The sequence below is a fragment of the Poecilia mexicana genome, unplaced genomic scaffold, assembly GCF_051168715.1.
Source record: "Poecilia mexicana isolate PSO_F unplaced genomic scaffold, ASM5116871v1 scaffold_20, whole genome shotgun sequence".
NCBI classification, from domain to species: domain Eukaryota; kingdom Metazoa; phylum Chordata; class Actinopteri; order Cyprinodontiformes; family Poeciliidae; genus Poecilia; species Poecilia mexicana.
The window spans coordinates 18,529,319-18,550,146 of record NW_028263389.1 but is presented as its reverse complement, the minus strand read 5'-3'; the positions used below and the strand labels follow the sequence as shown (position 1 = coordinate 18,550,146).

The 20,828-nt window shown below is 38.6% G+C and overlaps 1 protein-coding gene across 1 annotated transcript; it reads right to left on the bottom strand.

Annotated features, from left to right (window-relative positions):
- Positions 1–10,607: 10,607 nt before the first annotated feature.
- Positions 10,608–20,043, bottom strand: and1 (actinodin1). The gene is made up of 6 exons (XM_088001455.1): positions 19,912–20,043; positions 16,244–16,288; positions 15,054–15,199; positions 13,026–13,427; positions 12,107–12,361; positions 10,608–12,025 (listed from the first exon to the last, which is right to left on the bottom strand). The coding sequence occupies exons 1-6, from the start codon at positions 19,976–19,978 to the stop codon at positions 11,045–11,047; spliced, it is 1,896 nt and encodes a 631-aa protein (XP_087857581.1). The 5' UTR covers positions 19,979–20,043; the 3' UTR covers positions 10,608–11,044.
- Positions 20,044–20,828: the final 785 nt, after the last annotated feature.

Sequence of the window (20,828 nt, the reverse complement as noted above, 5' to 3'; positions counted from 1 at the left end):
GAAACATCGAAAGGGCAAAGTTGAGCAATGAGAATATTCATCACGATAAATCAAATGCAAACAAACACACCTGAAGTGAATTCACACCTGGGCAGCTGCAGCAGCACAGCTCTGTGCTGCTTGTTTTTTACTATTATTCATCTATCATCTGTCACCTTTGACCCCTCTGTGCCGTGGCTGATCGGAGAGATGAAGACAAATGCGGCGGCTCGTCCCTCTCCGGTCTCCGACACTCGTCCTCCCCGGATGTGACTGTTCTCACTTTGTGGTTTTCTGTTTTGTTCTCCATGAAAGTCAAAATGCAAAGTCAAGAAACTGAAGCACAAACCTGGAACCAAAAACAAGATTAGAAATTTAATTAAAAACTGCAGAAACACTTTTATGGCACTTATTATGACCAGGAACTGAGCTTTTAATCATTATTTTCAGCTTGTTTATTGCTGTGGTGGACGTCACAGGTGTCCAAAATGTGGCCTGGGGGCCGTTTGTGGTCCTTGAAATGATTTTGTTCGGCCTCCAACTACAAGTTAGGGTAGAAAATTGACGGCCCAAAGGAAGTTTTTCTTTTCCCTATTTATGTTTTGGATCTTCAATTATATAATTAAAAATATATATTTATTTCTGAATAGGCAAAACTAGAAAGAAGAAGAAGAAGAAGAAGAAGAAGAAGAAGAAGAAGAAGAAGAAGAAGAAGAAGAAGAAGAAGAAGAAGAAGAGAAGAAGAAGAAGAAGAAGAAGAAGAAGAAGGAAAAAATCAAAATAAACTACTTTTGCATTTTTCATTTAATCAAGTTTGTAGTCCAACAATAGTTTGAATTTGCTAGTTTTGGCCCCCATGGTAAAAAGTTTGGACACCACTTTGTATACAAACTTAATCAATTTTCCATGTTCTCTTTGCAGCGGATCTTCACCTATTGATGGTTCAGATTTCGCCGATTCCTTGAGTATATTTAAAATAAGAAAAATAAGAAAATGCAGCCTGTGGAGTCTCATCCCCAAACGGACCAGAGATGTTTGGGATGCACAGAAAGACGTCCAGGAACTGGACGTTCAGCTGATCACAGACTCCTGCTGGACTCTGACGCTCAGAGCCGGAGGCCGGTCCACTTCCACCGACACTTCAGTCTTAATTTCCAGAACATTTCATCACTTTCCCCTAATTAGATGCTGAAAGTCTGGCACTCCGATGGAAGCAAATTAACCGCTGAATGGCGGCGAGTTTTGGAAAACAAACCTGAACATGGCTGCCTGACGGGGCTTTAAATGTTTTGTGATTCACATTTAATCAGATTCAGCGCTGGTGAGGGCCGTGGCTCATATTTCAGCAGTAGAATGATGAACGAGAGCTCAGGCCGAAGGACGCGTGATGAGCATGGAGGCGATGCCAGGACAGCAGCAGAAGGTCTGGAGATCCATCAAACCAAAGTTAGAAACTTCTCCAGACTCTCCTCAAGCCTATAAATATTCACTTTTGGTTCATTTTTACTGCCCCAATAACCAGGAAGAACCCAAAACTGAGACTCCTCTCACAGAGTTATAAACTCACAAACAATTATTTCCAGTGTTCGTTACGTATCGGAGTGATTAATAGTAATCTTCATGCAAATTTGGTGTAATATTTTAGTCTTTGAGCAACTCTGCAACATGAGGATAAGATGCATCTTTGTTGCCTTTCTCTTTCCTTGGGGAAGGAACAGCTTAATGCCAAAAAGGCAACGGAAACCAGCAACAGCGCAGAGCAACCAGCAAAACAACTGAAGTAGAGCCCATAAGCCTTATAAATAACGAGTAAAATATCTGGAAGGTGCGACAGACTGGCGACCTGTCCAGGGTGACCCCGCCTCTCGCCCGGAACGATAGCTGGAGAGGCACCAGCACCTCCCGACCCCACTGAGGGACAAGGGTGTAAAGAAAATGGATGGATGGATGGATGGATGGATGGATGGATGGATGGATGGATGGATGGATGGATGGATGGATGGATGGATGGATGGATGGAAGAATTGCAAAAAGACGAGATAAAGCTTTGAATAGGCCTGGGCGATAAATTAATTTTAACAGTTAATCAAATTTTTTTTTTTTTTAAGATTAAATTTGTGAAAAATCTGGATTATTTTTCACCAATGGACTCATTGAGTCGCATAGTTTAGAGGGCGGCCATCTTGTTTGACAAGCGTGTTTTACAGTTTCTATATATTTGAACTTTGAATTCAGGTCAACGAAGCATCAGGGCAGCATAACAACTTTCTTAATTTATGCAGATAAAGTCATAATATTACCGGACTACAGTCATGACATTAGGAGAATAACAGCAAGAATAATTTTACAGGAACTTCAACACAAAAAGCAAAAAATTAAAATGAAGAATGTTGTGAAGTTATACTTTGGTACAAGTTTCACAAATGATACTTTCAGTAATCTTTTAACACATCAGTATCAAATATTTACCAAAAGCAGGACTTTGAAATTATTGTGCAAACAGATATTTTCTTGTAATTAAACGAAATACTTTGTTATCCAGGTCACAAAAGGGAGGATTGAATAAGACACTTTTTGGAAACATTTTCTGTCTTTTTTTTTTTTTTTGAGAAAAGAAATAAAGAAAAAAAATCAATTAAAATTTGAAATCAAATCTGGTATGAAAAAAATCTTAGATTTTATTTTTAAGCCATTTCGCCCTAGTCGTAAAACGTTTTGCAATAAAAACACTCCAGTCCTCAGAATGAAAGGTGACAGAGCAGAAATTACACTTTAACATCCAAACATGTACTAAATGAAAGTACGATGAACCGTGACGCCACTCAAGTTGGAGACGAGCCTCTAAGTTTAAATCCAAAAACATTATTATCCAACTGTCTCCTGACTGTGCCGACTAAAAACAAACAGAGTGACTCACAGTTTTAAATGCCGAGGCAAATTGAAGCTGAAGTTGTGTTTATTGTGGGTGTAAGTTAAAAATAACTCATACAACTTCACTCCATGTGCCTTATTTATGTAAAAATAAGAGAAACAAACAAGGAGCAGAAGAATAACAGCACTTCCAATAAAACTTTAAACAAACCAAAGGGAAATAAAACCAAAAGGAACATTTATTTTGGCTTCAGCTAAACAGATTTAGCAGTTCTGAAATTTAATAAAAATAATTTTTCATCACTTCTATTTATTTCCCATAACAACAACAGTTGAAATAATGAAAAAATAAGTCAGATATTAAGCAAGCAGGAATGAGTGAATCTTCATCGGAGGAGTAAAAACATCTGCATAAAGTAACATGTTAATTATGTTTAATGCTGTGATGTTAAAGCAGAATAAAACATTTTCAGCAGTAGCATAAAGTGGAGGCGGAGACTGTGTCTCACAAGACAAGACTCATTAATTATGGAGTTAAAGTAGAGAAACTTTTACCCCTTATTACCAAAATGTAGCAACATTTTATTTGCATTTTTGTTGCCATGTAGTGACCAGGTAACATAACAAACAACACATATATTTCGGAATTTAGTGTCCAAATTAGGCAAAATTAGGCAAAGTTTTGACCACTAGATGGTGGCAAAGTGCCTTCAACGCGATCTATGTTATGTGTAAAATATGCATCAACAGGGTTTAGTGGTACATCATCTTGGTTATCTACTTTGATGCAAATTGGGAAATAACTACAAGAGCAGTATGAGAAGGTTTTTGTTGTAACAGGCTTAAAAAACATAAAAGTGCAAAAAATGACACGAAAACATCTCCCACTATTTCACTGTTATGACCTTTGTGGTTTAAGCCAGAACACATTTTGGATATAAAGCTTGTTGTAACATTTTTTTTAGTTAGGCATCAAACAGAAAGCAAATCAAAAATAATGGGAAACATATGATTTCTTTATTAAAAACAAGAACACATTAAAACTAGTCTATATCTGTAGATGTCCATTTAAAGGTTCATTTTCCACATAAATGTTTTTATACTTTGTCAAACTATGTTGTAGGTGACCATGTACCGGCTTAAAACTTAAGTTACTGCATCCCTGAGCAACACTCAGTAATGAGACTAATGAGGGACCTTTAGTTTATCCCAGATTTAAAGGGCATTAAGTCATATGTGACCTTTATCTCACCACACAACTCAGCATGAACACACACAAATCATACACTGCACTGTTCTTGTGTTCTCCTTTCTGACTTGGAAAAGAAACGAGTCCTGACAGGTCAGTAGCGTGTCTCATAATCAGTGACCAGCACTGAGATATTCCTGCACATTGAAGGCCACGAGGTCATCCTTTTTTAGCCAAAAACCTGCTGTGTTCCTTCACTTCTCAACCTTTTCCTGTTGTTATAATTTTCACATTTCTTCTCACGTCTTCTTCGCCATCCCTCCATCAGGTTGTCTCGTTTGAGGTGGACCCCCTCAGAGCGGTTTTATCACCAGATCCTGATTCTCAACCCAAAGTGATAGAAGAAACACCTTCTTATGCTTGGTGGGGAATCGTGCCCCAAAATGTCAAGTCCTGCTGTTAGTTTCTTTTCACTGATCTTACTTTATGATGATCTATGTGGACCAAAACAATAGAAGTGCTTTACAGGGCTTTAGTTTGGACACCCTATTAAATATCTATTTCATTTTCAGAAATGTTTTGTGTCTCTACAAAGAAAGTGATACATTTTAGAGGAGCAAAATTAAAAAATTTTTCTCACATTTTTATACTTCCTTTTGTGTCTCAACTGCTTCTAAAACAGTCCAAGCACTTAAAAAACGCACCGAGCCATTCTTTTGGCAATGAGGTAATGTTTTTAGTGTTGATTCAAAAACATTCCAAATATTAAGTCACATTCAACTGGCACTGCACCGTTACCTAGCAACCCCAGCGAAGCCCAGACCCGTTACCTAGCAACCCAAGAAGAACTCCAGCATGATTAGTCAGCAAAACATGTCAGTATTTTCTTGTTTTATCGCCTGAAATATCATTAGCTTTAAGGAGATTTCATTCTAATTTTGAATCATGAACATAAATACACGTAAATGGTGCGTGAAATTTTGCTGAATTGCTTCAAAACAGGAGAAATTTGTGTGGCTGTGTAGTTTGAGGGTCAAATTTTTTTTTTTTTCTTTTTCTTGGTGTCTGAAAAATGAGCCGTTTGAAAAATCACCTGATTGTAAAGTCATGGAGGACATGGAGGGCAAGCATGTCATCTGTTCTAGAGTGCAAATAGTTTAGTTTTAGACTCATCCATTCAAAGAACATTATTGATTTTACATTGTTTTGTTTGTTTTCAATCGGACAGAAACTTCTTAGTTGAATGCAAAGAATTATACACTCACACATGTTACATTTTGTAGTAAATATACAAAGGCTATATTACGTGGCAGGCAGATTTGTGACCTTCCAAAATTCCCATCAATAACAGCAGTACAACTTTAAACTAAATAAACCTTAGGAGTTAGCCTTATTTAAGTAGTTAGATCAGATTAGCTGTTAGCTTTATTGTTTTAAGTGGAGTTCACTAACTGAGTCTGCTGCAGTGCAGGTAAGTTACTGACTGCTCATCACCTCACAACAGAACCCCAAAACAATTCAGGTCAGTGTGTTCAGTTCGATTTATTTCTCAAGCAAAAAGTTTTCTCAGTCAAATTTGTATTCAAATACATTAAATGTCTAAATTAAATTACTACAGCTATCATTTCTAGTTTTTCCTTTACTGCTGTTTTTTCATGCACAAACACTGTATATTTTTTAATTTATCTTGCTCAGTTGCATATTTCTTAGAATCTGAGAATTTCAGTCTCTCATTACTTTTTAAAATATATTTAAATATGTGACAGTTGGGTTAATCTTTCATTTTGCCTGTCACTTTAATGCTGGTTCACCACAATTTCCCCACTGAGGAACATTAAAGTCTATTTATATTCTAAATCATGTTCTCGCCTAAAACTACGAGTTTGTTAAGAAAAGATGAAGCTTGGCCTTTTGGAGCGCTCTCTGTAAGATGATATATTTAAAACATGATCTTTGTTCAATAACCCTGTGACATGAAGGACTTTTTCTGAATTTTTGGGAAATTTTGATTTAAAAAATGACAACAGTTCAGCCTAAAAGTGACAGATGTATAAATGTATTTATTTCTCTTCCTTTACTGTAATTGTTAGTTGAGCTTTTTATTGTGTTTTAACTCCTTACTGCACAAAACATTAAGAGAAGATAATGTTTTTTAGAAAAAAGAAGACAATCATCTGAAATTAAACTTTAAAAACTGGTATTACAAACTCAATTTTTTACTGAGAAAAGATTAGAAGGGTGAAAAAAAAACACAATAAAGTGTTATCTTATATTAAACGTTGACTTTGTCTTCAGTCTTCTGTATTATTACTTCAACCTGTTTTATATTCACTCGACTCTAGTCAACGTCTGATCTTTGTGTGGAAATTTGATTTGCTTTGTTGCCACATTCTGGTGACTGAACGGTGAAAAACAACACACGGGGAGCGCCAGCTGAGTGAAAGTACAGCCTGAAAACGTTGAGTTAATGACTCATATGCCAGAGAGTGAACACCGAGCAGACAAAAGCCTTCAGGACTGTTCTGTGTTACTCTGATATGCATAATTTATTTGCTCATAATTCAGAGGGAAATATCCACTAAGGCTGATCCCTGTTCTCCATGTTGTAAGTTTGCTCTGAAGGAATTCACTATCTGTAATTCTTAGTACTTTAAACACGATTAAGACAAATATGTGAAATTTGGGATGGATTAATTGGAGCTGAAATAAATTAACACACGTAAGGTTGAACCCTGGGCAAAAAATGTGTAATCTCTTCTCCTGTAAATCCATTTGGTTTACTTTTGTAGCAAAAATCCTCAAAATATTTTACCTAACATCTGAATATTCTGTAAATATAAAACATACTAAATATTACTGTATGTGCTGGTGCTGTTGTAACCACTAAAATATGATTTTCTTATCAAGCAGAGGAACTAAACTCTACTTTGATAACACAAGACAAGCTGAGCTAATTAGGCTAAGAAAAAACTAAACCAGGATAACTATGATTATGCCACCATAGACAAGCTAAAATAAAGTATGCTGAGCTAAGCTACGCTAGCCTAAAACTAAAGTGACAAAAACTACAATAAGCTATGCTAAGCTAAACCATACTAAACTAAGTATAATAAAAAGTTGATAAAATCCAAGACAAACTAGAATAACTTAAAGAAAGATAAACTATGCTAAGATAATCTAAAATAAGATGAGACAAGCTAAGCTAACCTAAGCTAAGCTACAACTCAAGCTAAATGGACAATTAGAAAGTATTCACAGCAAATCGCTGTTATGCTACGGTTTTATTCCAAATTTCATAAAATGTATCTCTTTTCTCCACATTCTAAAATGTGGAAAAAGTGAAGTGCTGTGAATATTTTCCACATGTAACTAAAGTAAATGAAATGAAGCCAAAGTAAAGCCACCCTAAGCTAAGCAACTAACCTGATTAAACAAAGCTAATCACAACTAACATGAGTCAAGCAAGCTACATTACAACAACTCAAACTAAACTAACAACAAACTAAACTAAGATCATATAAAATAAAATGGATCAAACCAAGACACAAAAAGCTGAAGTAAAAATGAATTTATACTAGATTAAACCATTACAAACTTAACTAACCTAATCAAAAATAAAATGAGTCAAGCCAGTTAAGCAAAGCTACATTCATTTTAAATAAATTAAACTTAACTATACTAAACATTTAAATAATCCAAACAGCCTAAAAAAGCATTAAACTACCTAAGAAATGAATCCAACACAAGCTATTTTATTCTTCTTTAAATCAGACTCTTAATGTCTATCATCAAATTACTTAGTTATTAATTTCCCAGTGTGATCTATTGTTATTTTGCAGTATAATTATCTTTGATTTGGTGCTGGCTTTCTCAGTAACCTACATATTTGTGTGTGTGTTCTCTTTTTGAAGTTAAATAGAGCTGGTTTGACTACAAACATGGACTGTATGGGGGCAAAACGTTCACACGGAAAGTTGCTGCTTATAATGGCACTAACTGTTCTGGTTTTATTTCCCCGCACAGCAAAGTCTTCCTGGCCTAAATGCACAGCCATTAATCAGTTTTTTATAAAACGAATCGTTACTTCAAACTGGCAGGCCTTAAAGGCAAGCTCTCTCAAAATAAATGTAGTCTGTGTAGAATTTGCACCGTCTGTTTTAGGTCCTGAAATATCTTTACCAGACCAGCCACTCGTTTCTTAATATGTTTTTTCAAGCACACTGATTTCTTGTAGCATACATACAATACTTTTTCTTAAATTTAATAGTACTGTTGAATTGAGTTCCTGTTTTAATGAGCTAGCAGTCTTTGCTACGTTCACACTGCAGGTCTTAACGCTCAATTCCGATTCTTTTTTGTGAAATCTGATTCACAATTCCAAATATTTGAGACTTGTATGTGAACTGCAAGCGACCTGGTAGTGTCCCACATGCGCAGTAGAGGGCGCAGTAACGTTTTGCCAACCACCATAAAGAAGAAGAAGCGCTCAGTGTTTGCGGAAGTGAACATGGATGCTAACGGTGGAGCATATCTTACACATTAGAAGTTGTTGTCCGACCGAAACCAGCACATTAACACCTTAATCGTTCGCCATGTTTGTTGTTTTTCTTCCTGCTTGTTCGTATCAGAGCGCAGAATAGTGACGTTTGTCGAGTATCAATGACCAATGCCGTACAGACTCGGATAACGTTTGAAAATATACAGGAATTGGATTTCTGACCACATTTCGTAGTGGCCTGGATCACATTTCTAAAAATCTGATCTGTGTTGTTCAGAAGATACCAGATTCAGGTCGCATTAAGGGGAAAAAAGAATTTGGGTCACTTCGGGCTGCACTGTGAACGCAGCCATTTGTCAACTGCAGTTTTCTGAAAACACCTGATTATTTAAAATATAACAAAGGCAATACAAATAACTTTGGAAGCATTTAAGAATCAGTAAAACCCATGAACAGCAGACTTTAAAGGTTAGCCGTTATGTTTAACATGTCCAAGATGTAATGGAGAATTTTCACACCATTTTAGCTTTATTCCTCAGTATTCTGACCATTTTTAAGAAACGTTTCCTTCATGTTTGAAACACCTCTATTCTTAGTTTTATAACCGTTTCTAGTAGCTGTTTGACTGAAAAATCTTACAGTACATGTTAAATATTCCCAGCTATATTATGTTTGATGCTACTTGTCAGATTTGCTTTTATCTCAACTTGGCATTTCCCCCTCAGTGCCACCAAGAATGATGTAAAGCAGCTCCTCCTGTTCTTGCTGCTTTTAATGCTTCCTAAGACCAAATGTAATTTGCCCTGAATTCACTGGCTGCTTCCCAATTTAGTTAATGTATCCTTCTGAATGGATTTGGATTGAATTAGCACCGTAATAAACAAGAAACCAACTCTGATCCTGCTTTAAGAGCAAATGAAAGAAATGAGGATGTTTATCACAGTAAGCATTAATCGGTTTAACTGTCAAATCCATTGATTATTTAGGACTTTCTATTAGTCCTCCACCCAATTAATATTGATTTAAGCACCTTCAATTATGTCAGATGAATTTTAAAGGTTTAATTACATGTTTTAAAATGCCAAGTGAGAAAATCATGATCAGACTAAATCAGGTGGTGCCAGGATTTACTGCCTTCATTCATCCATCTTTCTCAGTTTAAACTTGGTGATAAAAAGCTGGGGATCCAGCAATTTAACAGAAACCTTATGTAAGAAATTGCCTTTTTCTCTCTTTTTTGCAAAGTCTATCAATTTTGTTTGTTTTAAATGAGAAGTTTTAAAGGGGACCTTTCATGTAAAATTCACATTTTGCACATTTGTGTGCTTTCTTTTGGGTCTCAACTGCTTCTAATGACAGCACAAACACTTAAAAGGGTCAGAATTATGCATTTCTAGGCACATAGTTCTATTTTATAACATAATCAGATAACTATGTTAACTTTAGTTGTTATTAAAAAGCTATATATATATAACATGAGTTAAAAGAAATTTGTCTTAATGTAAGACCTTGAAATTGGGGCTATGTCTCTTTAAGAAGCTTCTGCTGTTTCTGGCACTCCACCTTCAGGAAGTCATCACAACATGGCTCCTCTATTTACCCTTTTGCAACATTTTTACCAGCGATTCACTGAAAAGTAGTTCCTATAACAAGTTCAGCAGATGCACAGTTCTATCAGGTCGTTGCTAATTGCAGCTGGCTAGTCTGAAGGAGCTGAGTGGGGGTGTAACCATTAAGGGTCCATGATTATTTTTATGTTTTTGCCAATTAATATTTTTGATCTACACTTTGTTTTTTCCCTAAATGTGTAAATCTGTCTGTTAATGTTGTATTTCTTGTTTTAAATGTTTGGTTTTTTTTACCTCTGCTCCTTCATTTTCCAGTGAAGAAATTTGAATTATGTGAGCAACTGGACAAGGTCTGTAAAATGAACGTATCCAATAAAAAGACAATATTATCAATAAGTGATAATTAAATTAAAGGACCTAATGAAAATATGTTGCTTAATTGGTATCTATGCAGTTGCTGCAAAAAGTTGCTGATTTCCTCTAAATAAAATGCACCAAATGATTCTAGAGTGTTTTTCTTTTATTGGAACATTCAAAATGAAGAAAAATTTTTTACAAAATTAATTACTGATAGCAACAGATACGACTTTAAAAGGTTTGAAGTACAGATTGAGCAGTAAAATTTAAGATAAGGAAATAATAGTGCGAGAATGAGGTTAAATGTAGAAGGTCGAAAGCGAAGATACTGGATAGGCCTGAAGCATCTAAAGTCATACAAAGCCACTGATTTTCAGCATCGTTACTGAGCGTGCTCCTGCAGCCGGAGGTTATATCTGGACGTCATGTGCATTTTCTTGCTCATTTGCTCTACAGACTTGACCCAAGTCCCATTTCCTGACCAGTCAGAGCTGGTTGCTTGCTGAATAAGGCGTTCGAGGTCTGATCACCATGAACGCTTGGGACCGTGTGTTTAATGTCCTTCTGTTTTCACCTGCACCTTTACTTCTTGCGGTAGTCGTCTGCGTAGGCTCTGTGGTCGTCCTGCTCGGGGAAACGGTCTCCATAGCTCCGGAGGATGTCCTGCAGGCTGGGCGTACCCTGCGACTGAGGCGGGTAGGCCATATAAGGCTCTTCCTGGCCGCTCTGGTAGGGCTCGGCCTCGTACTGGTCTTGTCCGTGTTGCTCAGACTCTTCTGTTCTCTGACTGCGGTCCTCCTGAATGTGAAGTTCAGGTTGGGGTTGAGCTGGTTCGTAGCGACGCAGGCGGCAGTCACGGTCGTACTCAGGGTCGCAGTGAGGGTTGTCTGGCTCCAGGACGCCTCTGCGGTCGCTGTCTGTGTTCTTATGGGGTTGGTAGGGATCAACGGGGTAGGGAGTACGGCGAGGAGCTCCGGAGTGAGTTTGGCTAGGTCTCACTGGGAAGCATTCGCGGTCGTAACCAATGTAGCAGTCGTAGCCCTCTTTGGTTTTACCTGGAGGTCCCAGAGAGTGACGCTCCTCCTGGGGCGGCTCCTCGTAACTCGGGTTAGAAAACGGGTACTGCTGCCTGGGTGAGGGAGGATTGTGACGATTCATGGCTTCCCGGACAGCAGAGAAAGGGTCGTTAGGGTTAGACTCAGGGGCAGACATGCGTGGAGCGTATGGGTCGTTATCCTGAGCTTGAGACATGAACTGACGAAGAATGTTGTACGGATCAGTAGACTGAGGAGCGGCTGGGGTCGGATACTGTCGGTACATTGCGTAAGGATCTGTAACTCTGTTAGCATTAGCATAAGCGTCCCTAAACATGGCATAAGGGTCATTCTGCTCAGCTGGAGGAGGAGCTGCGCGAATAGACGCTGCTTCGTCTCGTTCATCGCCTCTGTACTTTTGTGGGGGGGAAGAGAATCTGGTAGCAGTCAGAGGATTGCAGTTGTCTTCATAAAGAGGGTTGCAAGATCCAGGACCAGTGTGGGCTGAAGGGTTGGGAGCACGAGGAGCCTGTAGGAACAGATAAGAAAAAAGTTAAAGTGACAGCAGATAACATGTCATGAATTGGCAATATATTGACAAAAAACATACAACAAGAGAGGCAGCATGGGAACAGTGAGGGTCCCGGAGAGGATCACAGTTGGAGTACTGATGGTGGAGACCAGAAGGTGCCTTTTGAGCTAGTTTAGCTTTGCAGGCTGGGTCTTTCTTGGGGTCACAGCCCAGGTGGCTGTATGATGGGAGGGGTCCGGGAGAGGCACGATACCCGTAGGCAGCTCTGAGGTGGTACTGCAGACACTCAACGTCATCTGAAGAGCAGATACGCAGCAGCTCCGCCTTCTGCTCCTGAAAAAACGAGAAACAGAGACTGACACGTCGTCTCAACGCAAGAAAAACTATCCTTATGCCTTTACTTAAGGATACAAGACTACACTGGTTTGTTTTCTTAGAGCCAATCAAGCTAAAACTCAGCCAATTTCAGTTACCAAACAACTTCTACTTTAAAGTGTATCTAACACCCCGAGAAAGTATAACCCCGCCCCTGACAAATTTTGTACAATTCCACCTAAGTGGGTGGAGCTAAGAGACACTGAGGGGCGTGGCCAAATGTGGGGACAGGTGGAGGGGTAAGCAGGGCTATGGTCAGGAGGAAAAAAAGCACTGTTACTAACTTATAAACTTTGTCATCATGTTTAGTATCTTTCCAGACCCCTCTAGTGACTTTTTATCAAAAAATTAAAAAAAAAACTGACAAATCTAACGACTTTAATCTGAGTTGTTAGAGTTTTTTATTGAGTCAAAGCTCTGCAGCTCAGCTCAGTCCTGAGCAAGAAGCAAGTGTTACTGTGAGCCCCTCCCACTTCCTGTCCTGCAGTCAACCTGATTGTCGTCCATCCTGCAGTACATCAGAGCAGAGGAGACCCTTTCCACTCCCTGTTCACATTGCAAATAAAAAAAGTTGATTTGGTGGGTTAGTTACTCTGTCCACATGATGGAAGACACATCTTACCTTGGTAAGGAAGGACACTGCAGATGGAGCGAAGTAATAATGGGCCGGCTCCTTCGACTGAGCAGCAGTACGGACATACAAAGAAGAGGGGGCCTTGACTGGTGCTGTGGGGGCAACAGGGACCACCAGGGGCAGATAGGGGCTCTTACCCTGGACTAGAGCCATATACAAGCAGTGAGTATCCTTGGTTGGGTCACATGTTTTTATGGGGGCTGGTTTAGGGGGCTCTGGTTTGGATTTGGGCCGGCCTGTGTAAGACGCCACACAGTTGGGATCGTCAGAGTCGGCGCAGGACTTGTATATCTCCCCCAAGTGGTGCAGGTAGGCCTTGTAGGAGCGGCGCGCCTCAGCACGGTTCTTGTTCTGGAGATAGGCCAGATAGATCTTGTCCATTTCCTGAACCTGGAGGTGAAGGGGGTTATTAGTGGTTCGCTCCCTCTACTAGCTTAAAGTACAGAAAAACAGGTACATAGATGGTGTTTTAAATCCATTACAGCATGAAAAGATAGCCCTGGTTTTGTTACAGGAGAATTATTTTGGTGTGATTGGTAGCGCTATTGCCTTGAGGCAAATAGGTCCTGGGTTCAAATCCTGGCTTGATGTCCCACAGTCCAAAAACCTGATTCTTAGGTTAATTAGTGTCTCTAAGTTGCCCTTTGATATGAGTGTTAGCATTATTGTTTGGCCACTGCGTAGCATGTCTCTTGGCCAATGACCACCTGTTTAAACTCTGAATTGAGTTTCTTCTGTAAAAATATGGCTGAACTATGAAGCTTGAAACAGTCTGGGGTTTTCTGAGTGATTTGCCAATACTCCATTATTGTTCATCAGATGTTCTGCCTTACTCTTTGCTCAATTCTCCAAACGGCAAGTCGAATCTAGTCTCTTCCGGTGGTGGGTAGATGTCTTTATACTCTATTTGAGTCATATTTCTTTTAGTTTTCTCTATTCGCTCTGATGTTTTCTAAACTATTACATCACAGTATTTGCTGTGGAACTGTCAGTGTCATGGACTTCAGATTAGCCAATTTTGCAAATTCACAATTTTAATTTCTCGCAGCACTTTTGTAGTACAAGCTCAAGGATACCAAAGCTACAGTTGGGTAACTCAAAACATTTGGTTTTTGTGTGTATTAACCCAAACAATTCATTACACCGTCCATCAGAACTTCTTCACTGTGCCTCAATAAATGTTACTTTTCTTGTAAATGTTCCCACATCTTTGGTGAAAGTCCTTTTTATTTGCGTGATACAATTCAACCTTCGGCAATGTCAGGAAGGATTTACCAAGAGATTTTGTGTGACTGAAGGTCAATACGGAAATGACAGTAAGCTGCAAATAACACTAAAAATAACTTTATTCTAGATATGAATTTATTGTCTGTTGTTTTTGCTGGCAGTAGCATTGTGCCACCTTGTTAGCGCTGTGAGCTACCTGTTAGCTCCTTAATGACAATAGTGTACTGTTTCGAATGGTATTGTTACATAAATAATTTGGCTTTTTTTAACATTAATGTCATCAGGAACACATGATCCAAATATATTCAGTGACGTTCACGGCGCTAGCATTAGCTAACTCGCTAACCATGCTAAGGCCTTATTTGCAAGGCGCGTTCATTAATATTGGTTAACATTTTCTGGCTCAAACATGTCAGTCTTCCGTTGATGACATTGCTAGATAATGGCATCTCTGCTATCTCCAAAAATGGCTTCCACTCTATAGAGCTTTGGAACGTTCTTGAAGGGGGGCGGGGCCTGAAGTGCCTCATTTGCATTTAAAGAGACAGTACCAAAACGAGTTGCTCTCAGCCTGTGGAGCCACAATAACGAGAAATTCACACCAAAGTATCGCAGTTCCACTTTATTTAGACAACTTAAAATGAAAAAAAGGATTTAAAAGATACGTCCACTAGGAAATTTTAGGTGTTTTGCAACTGTAGTCTTTTAAAACCTTTGTAAACCTGGTGCCAGTAGCCAGCAGGTGTGTAATGCAGACAGCTTCATTTGTGTGTGTTAGAGCTGACTCACTGCCTCCTGGTTGCCGTTGTCTGTGAAGTACTTGTACCAGGCCCAGAAGTCGGAGTGCTGTTTGTACCAGCTGATGTTCCTGCGGTTACGGATCAGTCTCCTGTGGGAAGCTGCAGCTTCTGCCTTTTCCTGGATGCTTTCCCCCACTGAGGCCAAGACACAGACAAGAATTAGATTCACTCGATTTTATTTAGGTGTATCAGAGTAAGTTTGCTCCTTTTATTTATCTTGCTCTACTTCACAACATGCATACAATCCCAACAATAACTGTAAGATTTATGGCTGTAATATGAGGAAAAGATAAAAAAGCTTCAGAGAAATTGATAACTTGTATATAAAAACAGCTTTAGGTCATTAAGTGTATTGTAAGGTAGGGATCCTAAGCCCTGACTTCCCTTTAGGAGCCACCTAATGAGTCCAGCTGTGTGTAATTATATCGCAGTATAAATCATGCTGAGACGAAGAATGTCTTCTGAACAAAGGAGTCTAAAAGCCTTCAACCAGATTCTGGTTTTTATAAAAACCTAAATCTTTACCACATTGTTTAAAGAAGTATCGCACACACAGGACTGTTTTCAGAAAAGTTTTCTTCCACATGAACACACAAAAAAACTCCCCTGATTGTTGTCTTAAACATGTCAAACCCATAGGGAGCAGTGCAAACCTGTCAGCCAATCAGATTGCTTCAAAACAACCACAACTTCATGCTGGGAAATAAACATGGCCGCCATGTTTATGTTACTCTCCACATTAATCACAGACAATAACCTGACATCCAGTATGGCTGAGGTAGCAGTGTTGTAGAAGTAAGAAATACTGCCACCTGCAGGTGGGAGTTAGCATCACTTAAACCCAAAGTTTTTGACTATATTTGCAGAAAATTTATCACAAAAAATTTGTGGTGATCTGTTGATTTTGCATGAATTTGCAAATTTTCAAAAAACAGTATGGATGTATTGATGTAACTTAGAATACAGATAAAAATTACTTTGATTTGATTGATAAAATAACCTAGCAGGTTTCCTTTCGGAGTCCCTCTGGAATATACTAGTACTTTTTCATCAATAAGGAATTTTTGCCTAAAAACGAGCTCTTATATCTTGCTGAAAAGTTACTTGTAAGTTAATTTTGTCTTATTTCAAGTGTTTGCACTAAGAAGTAACAATGGAAGATAAAACTGACATATTTACCATCTCCTTTGGACTTTTGCAGAATCGGCCCTGCAGACAAGAATGCTGCAAACAGAAAAGCAAAAGTAGATGTCATGTCACATCCAGAAGTTAGTTTGGGAAACTTTCCAGGATTTTTAATTTGCCTGTAATGCATCGATAATATGACATTAAACCTCAAACACTTAGAGGCTGGTATCATTGATGAAGTAGGCCAGAGGTAATTGGCTCAGCCCGGAGCGCTGCATCGGCAGCTCTTTGTAGATTTTATGGGGACGCCTGTAGCATCAAGCCTCCCGCTGCGCGTCCAAAACGCTGCGTGTGCACCAACCCATATTTGTTTGTGCGCACATGTGCATCGCACAGTTTGACCCCCAAACAGCGAAGGGGAACAGCAGAATCAGCTCCTGGTTCCTTTCATCTCTCCGGGGGAAAGGTGTTAATCCCTTACAGAGGGGAGGAGGAAGAGGAAGGGAAAAGAGCTTAAAAAGGTCTGCAGATTCAGGATGACATGGCAGAGGTCCAAAGGAAACATCTATATGTGTTTGGAGAAGGTTTGATGGAGGAGGCCAGAAGGTGCAGATGAAAGCTACACTGCTAACAAACTGTTACAAAACTGATGAGTTTTCCTGTGAAGATGACAGATTTTAAGTAACTAACTCTACCAAAAAGAAATCTGAAATTTAACTTGCAGCTGAATTACACTAATAATCTGTTAAGTGGAGGTGCAGTGGTTTATCAGCGCTGATTTCCTTAATTCTGGGAGATCGGTGATTGATTGATTTTTACATGTGAAGCCGATCTTATCTACTTCAGTAAAAGATCGACCTCTGAACCACCAGGTCACGTCTGGATCTTTACTGCAAACAAATGTCTGAACTCAGCAACTTTCTCTAGCAACATTTCAGCCAAAAAAGATTTAAATCGGCTTCTGAAGGATCGGTAATAACTGCAACCGGTGCAGCACTGCTGTTAGATCCATAAAAATTAAGTATCAATTTTGCATAACAATGTTTTATATAATAATATAATGAGCACCATAACATCTGTGATTTGACATACAGGAGCATCTATTTTTTACAGTGTAAATGAAAGGGAAGGAGAAGTGAAGGAGGCCGGTGGTGATGAAGAGGAAGAGGAAGGGGGTGGGAGCGCCAACACGCCTCTGTGTATCCGCTGGATTGTTCTTTACAAGCTCGTAAAAAGAAAGAAAAAAGCGAGTCGCACATCTGGAAGCAGCCGGGCTTTAATGCTGACAGGTCCTGATTTTTTAACAGGAACGATGAAAAGAACCGGTTAAACCGTCTGAAAGTATTTCAAAAAGAAAAGAGGGAGAAAAGGCCGTCAGGTCGGGAGCAAACTGGAAACAGGTGGCGGAGGAGATGAGATGTTTATTTATGGGCGTCAGAGGAGATGAACGAGCCGCGGCAACGACGTGGAGGTCAAAGGTCTCCACCAACAGAACCTTCAGATGAGCAGCTACAACTTATCATAAGTGTCATTTATGCAGAAGAAGCAGATTTATTTAAACTAACACAAAAAAACAAGGCCACAGGCAAAATTATTTACTTTTTTTGTTTTAAAACTGCTTAGCAGCTTTCAGTTAGTTATCCATGACACTTTCCAAAATGGGAAAGATAAGAAAACATTCCATTTAGGTTCATGTTCATAAACAGGGAATATCTACATTCAAAGCAGTAAATATGAACGTTAAACCCACCGGAGCCGTGAGAACGAAACCAGCCCAGTTCATCTTAGACGATAAAATCTCCAGAGCTCATTACTGCTGCAATAATCTGCATTTATTTGAAGGTTTTGTTCTCATGTTGCCATGTCATGTGGAGAGTCCCGTACATGAGCGCACATCGTCATTAAACATCAGCATTTAGCTACAAAAAGCTTTGCTGCTTTGATGTAAAACCTCTAAATTATAACAAATTAAAGACAGAAGAGGCTAAAATGAACCAATAAACTTTCTGCTCCACTAAAATGCTTCATTTACCCCGAGGGGTTTTAACCTGCTGACGTGGCGATTCATCACCAAGTCAAAACCAAAAGACGCTTTTTGTCCCTGATCCATAATTAATACAGACCTGATCATTCACCTGTTCCATCACTCCGACAGGTGTGATCTAATTTACACACAACGCTCCTTCTCAATCTTCTGATGTTGGAATTTACAGGCATTTTCTCTTAAATACTCTGATGGAAACTGATGAATAAAGCACATTTTTACTCTCCTGCGATGCAGAAACACCCTGAACTATTCAGCAGTTTGTTTTAATGAGAAATGCTCCAACTTTTTAAAACAAATGATTCACAAACTCTCTGCTTTTGTATATTAAAGTGAAACTTTCAGATATGATCAGATTGTCTGACAAAATAAACAACTTAAAACAAACGTTTGTTGTCTTTTGAGGCTTTCTGCGCTGCTAGCTGACATTGTACGAACCCAGTGATTAATTTATAATAATAACAGATTTGATTTATAATCATTAATTTAAAGCTGACATTTAGATGGTGAAATACAACTTCCCTAAACTTTTAATACCAGAAATCGTTGGAGATATTTGCTTCAGAGACGGGTAGAAACTAATTACATTAACTTTAAACATATTTACTTTTAGGATTATCTTTACTCTTACTTGAGTAAAATTTCTGGATACTCTACCCACTGTGAGTAACTTTTCTATCAACCACATAATTGTTCAATTTGACATTTAAAAATAAGTTAGATTATTGGAAATGAAGCAATTTAAAAATTGTGCTAAGCTCTTTGGCTGCAAAACTGCAATGGAAATGAGTCACATGACCAACAACAGGATGTTACTACTGGCGGAAACAACGAACAAGAAGACAACAGGAAGTGTTAGGAGGAGGATGACGAAGCAGGTTTCTAATGACTTATTGAGTTTGTTTGGGTTTTTTTTTTTACATTTTTTGCGCTCATTCGTAATAGAAATGCAGCTACAGACACAAACCAAAAGTTTCGTTAAAGTTTTATCAGTTCTATAGTGAAAGAAATTGAATTGGAAAAAATATTTCGCCTGGTTTTGTTACTTGTATGAATTAATTTCAGTTTGGTTTTTAAACTTTCCACGTAACTTTCTACTTTTGTCCGTCTGATGATGTAAATATTAATTGATGTTTTCATCAGTTATTCACTACTAGAGGAGACTTTTTACCAAACGCTTTTTTACTCGTACTTTTCTTGGACGGATACTTTTTAATTTTACTTGAGTAATTTTATTACAAAGTATTTCTACTCTTACTTTAGAAAAAATTCTGGATTTTCTACCGACCTAGTGAAAAACAAACATGTTTTCACCAAACAGACCTGCAGTTTGTGTTAAAGTTTCATAAGTTTTTATTATTATTATTGAAAGAAACTGATCTGGGAACAAATAAAATTTGCCTGATTTTGTTATTTTCATTTTTGACTTTAAAATAGAAACATTTCCACATACCTTTCTACTCTTGTCCACCCGATGATGTAATATTTAAATATTAATTAATATTTTGGTCATTTACTCAGTTCTTTTGAAGACTTTTTACCAAATACTTTTTTACTTCTACTTTTTACTTTTACCATAGTAAAAGTATGTTAAAGTAGTGCTGCTCTGAGATGCTTCTGCAGCTGCAGTTACTCATTAAAGCTGAATATTGCAGCACACTGATGCTGTACTCACCAGGCAGCAGCATCACAACAAGAAGGGAAGTGATCCAAACAGCGAAGCAGCTCCTCCGTTCAGCCATGACTGGACTTCTTCCACTTCTACAAGAACCACAAAACTGAAGGCTTACTTTTAAAGAAAAAATCACTTTGATTTTTTAAGCAAATTCAAACCTAATTGCAATAATTAGGTTGTTAGATGAAACATTTCTCGTGTCTCACTGCTTCTTGCCTGGACTTGTCTGGACTTTCGGCCTTTAATACCAAGCCTTTGTCATCGTAACATCAACACCAGGTGTTTTTCCACATAAACAAACTTTCATCTGCGTTTGAAACCTTGGAAATTACCCAAAACTCCTGAGGTAAACACAGGCTTGGCCTCTTACCTGGTGGTTATTCTGACTCTGCTGCGTCCGTCTGGAGTGGGAAGAAGCCGAAGAGACTCCGGATCTCTGAGTGGTTTGTTTCCAACTGGGAGTCCTGGTGCGCTCCTTACAGACTGCCCAGAATGAACGAACTGGGAAGGTTTTTAACTGGGAACGTCATCTCAGGCACACATGGACCACCTGAGGGGATCGAGGGGAGCCGCAGCAAGATTGGCTCGAGGTTTGGGGCCAATGAGGCGTCTAGCTGGAGCTCTAATTAAAGGCAGGATAGAAGAGAGCAGGAGCAAAATACATGGAGACGTGGAATAATAGACTGAAAAAAGAGGTTACTTTTGTTTAATTTAGGGCTGCAACTAATGATTAATTTAGCAATCGATTATTCTGACAATCGATTGTCAGGATAATCGATTATTCTTACGATTAATCGTCACATTGTGCAAAGTTTCCATTTAACTACAGAAGCCTTTTTTTATTTGGAAAACTTCTGCAACTAAATGAAGTTGTAAAGTGCTGATACCAGACTGAATGAATCTTGGTCAATATTCTG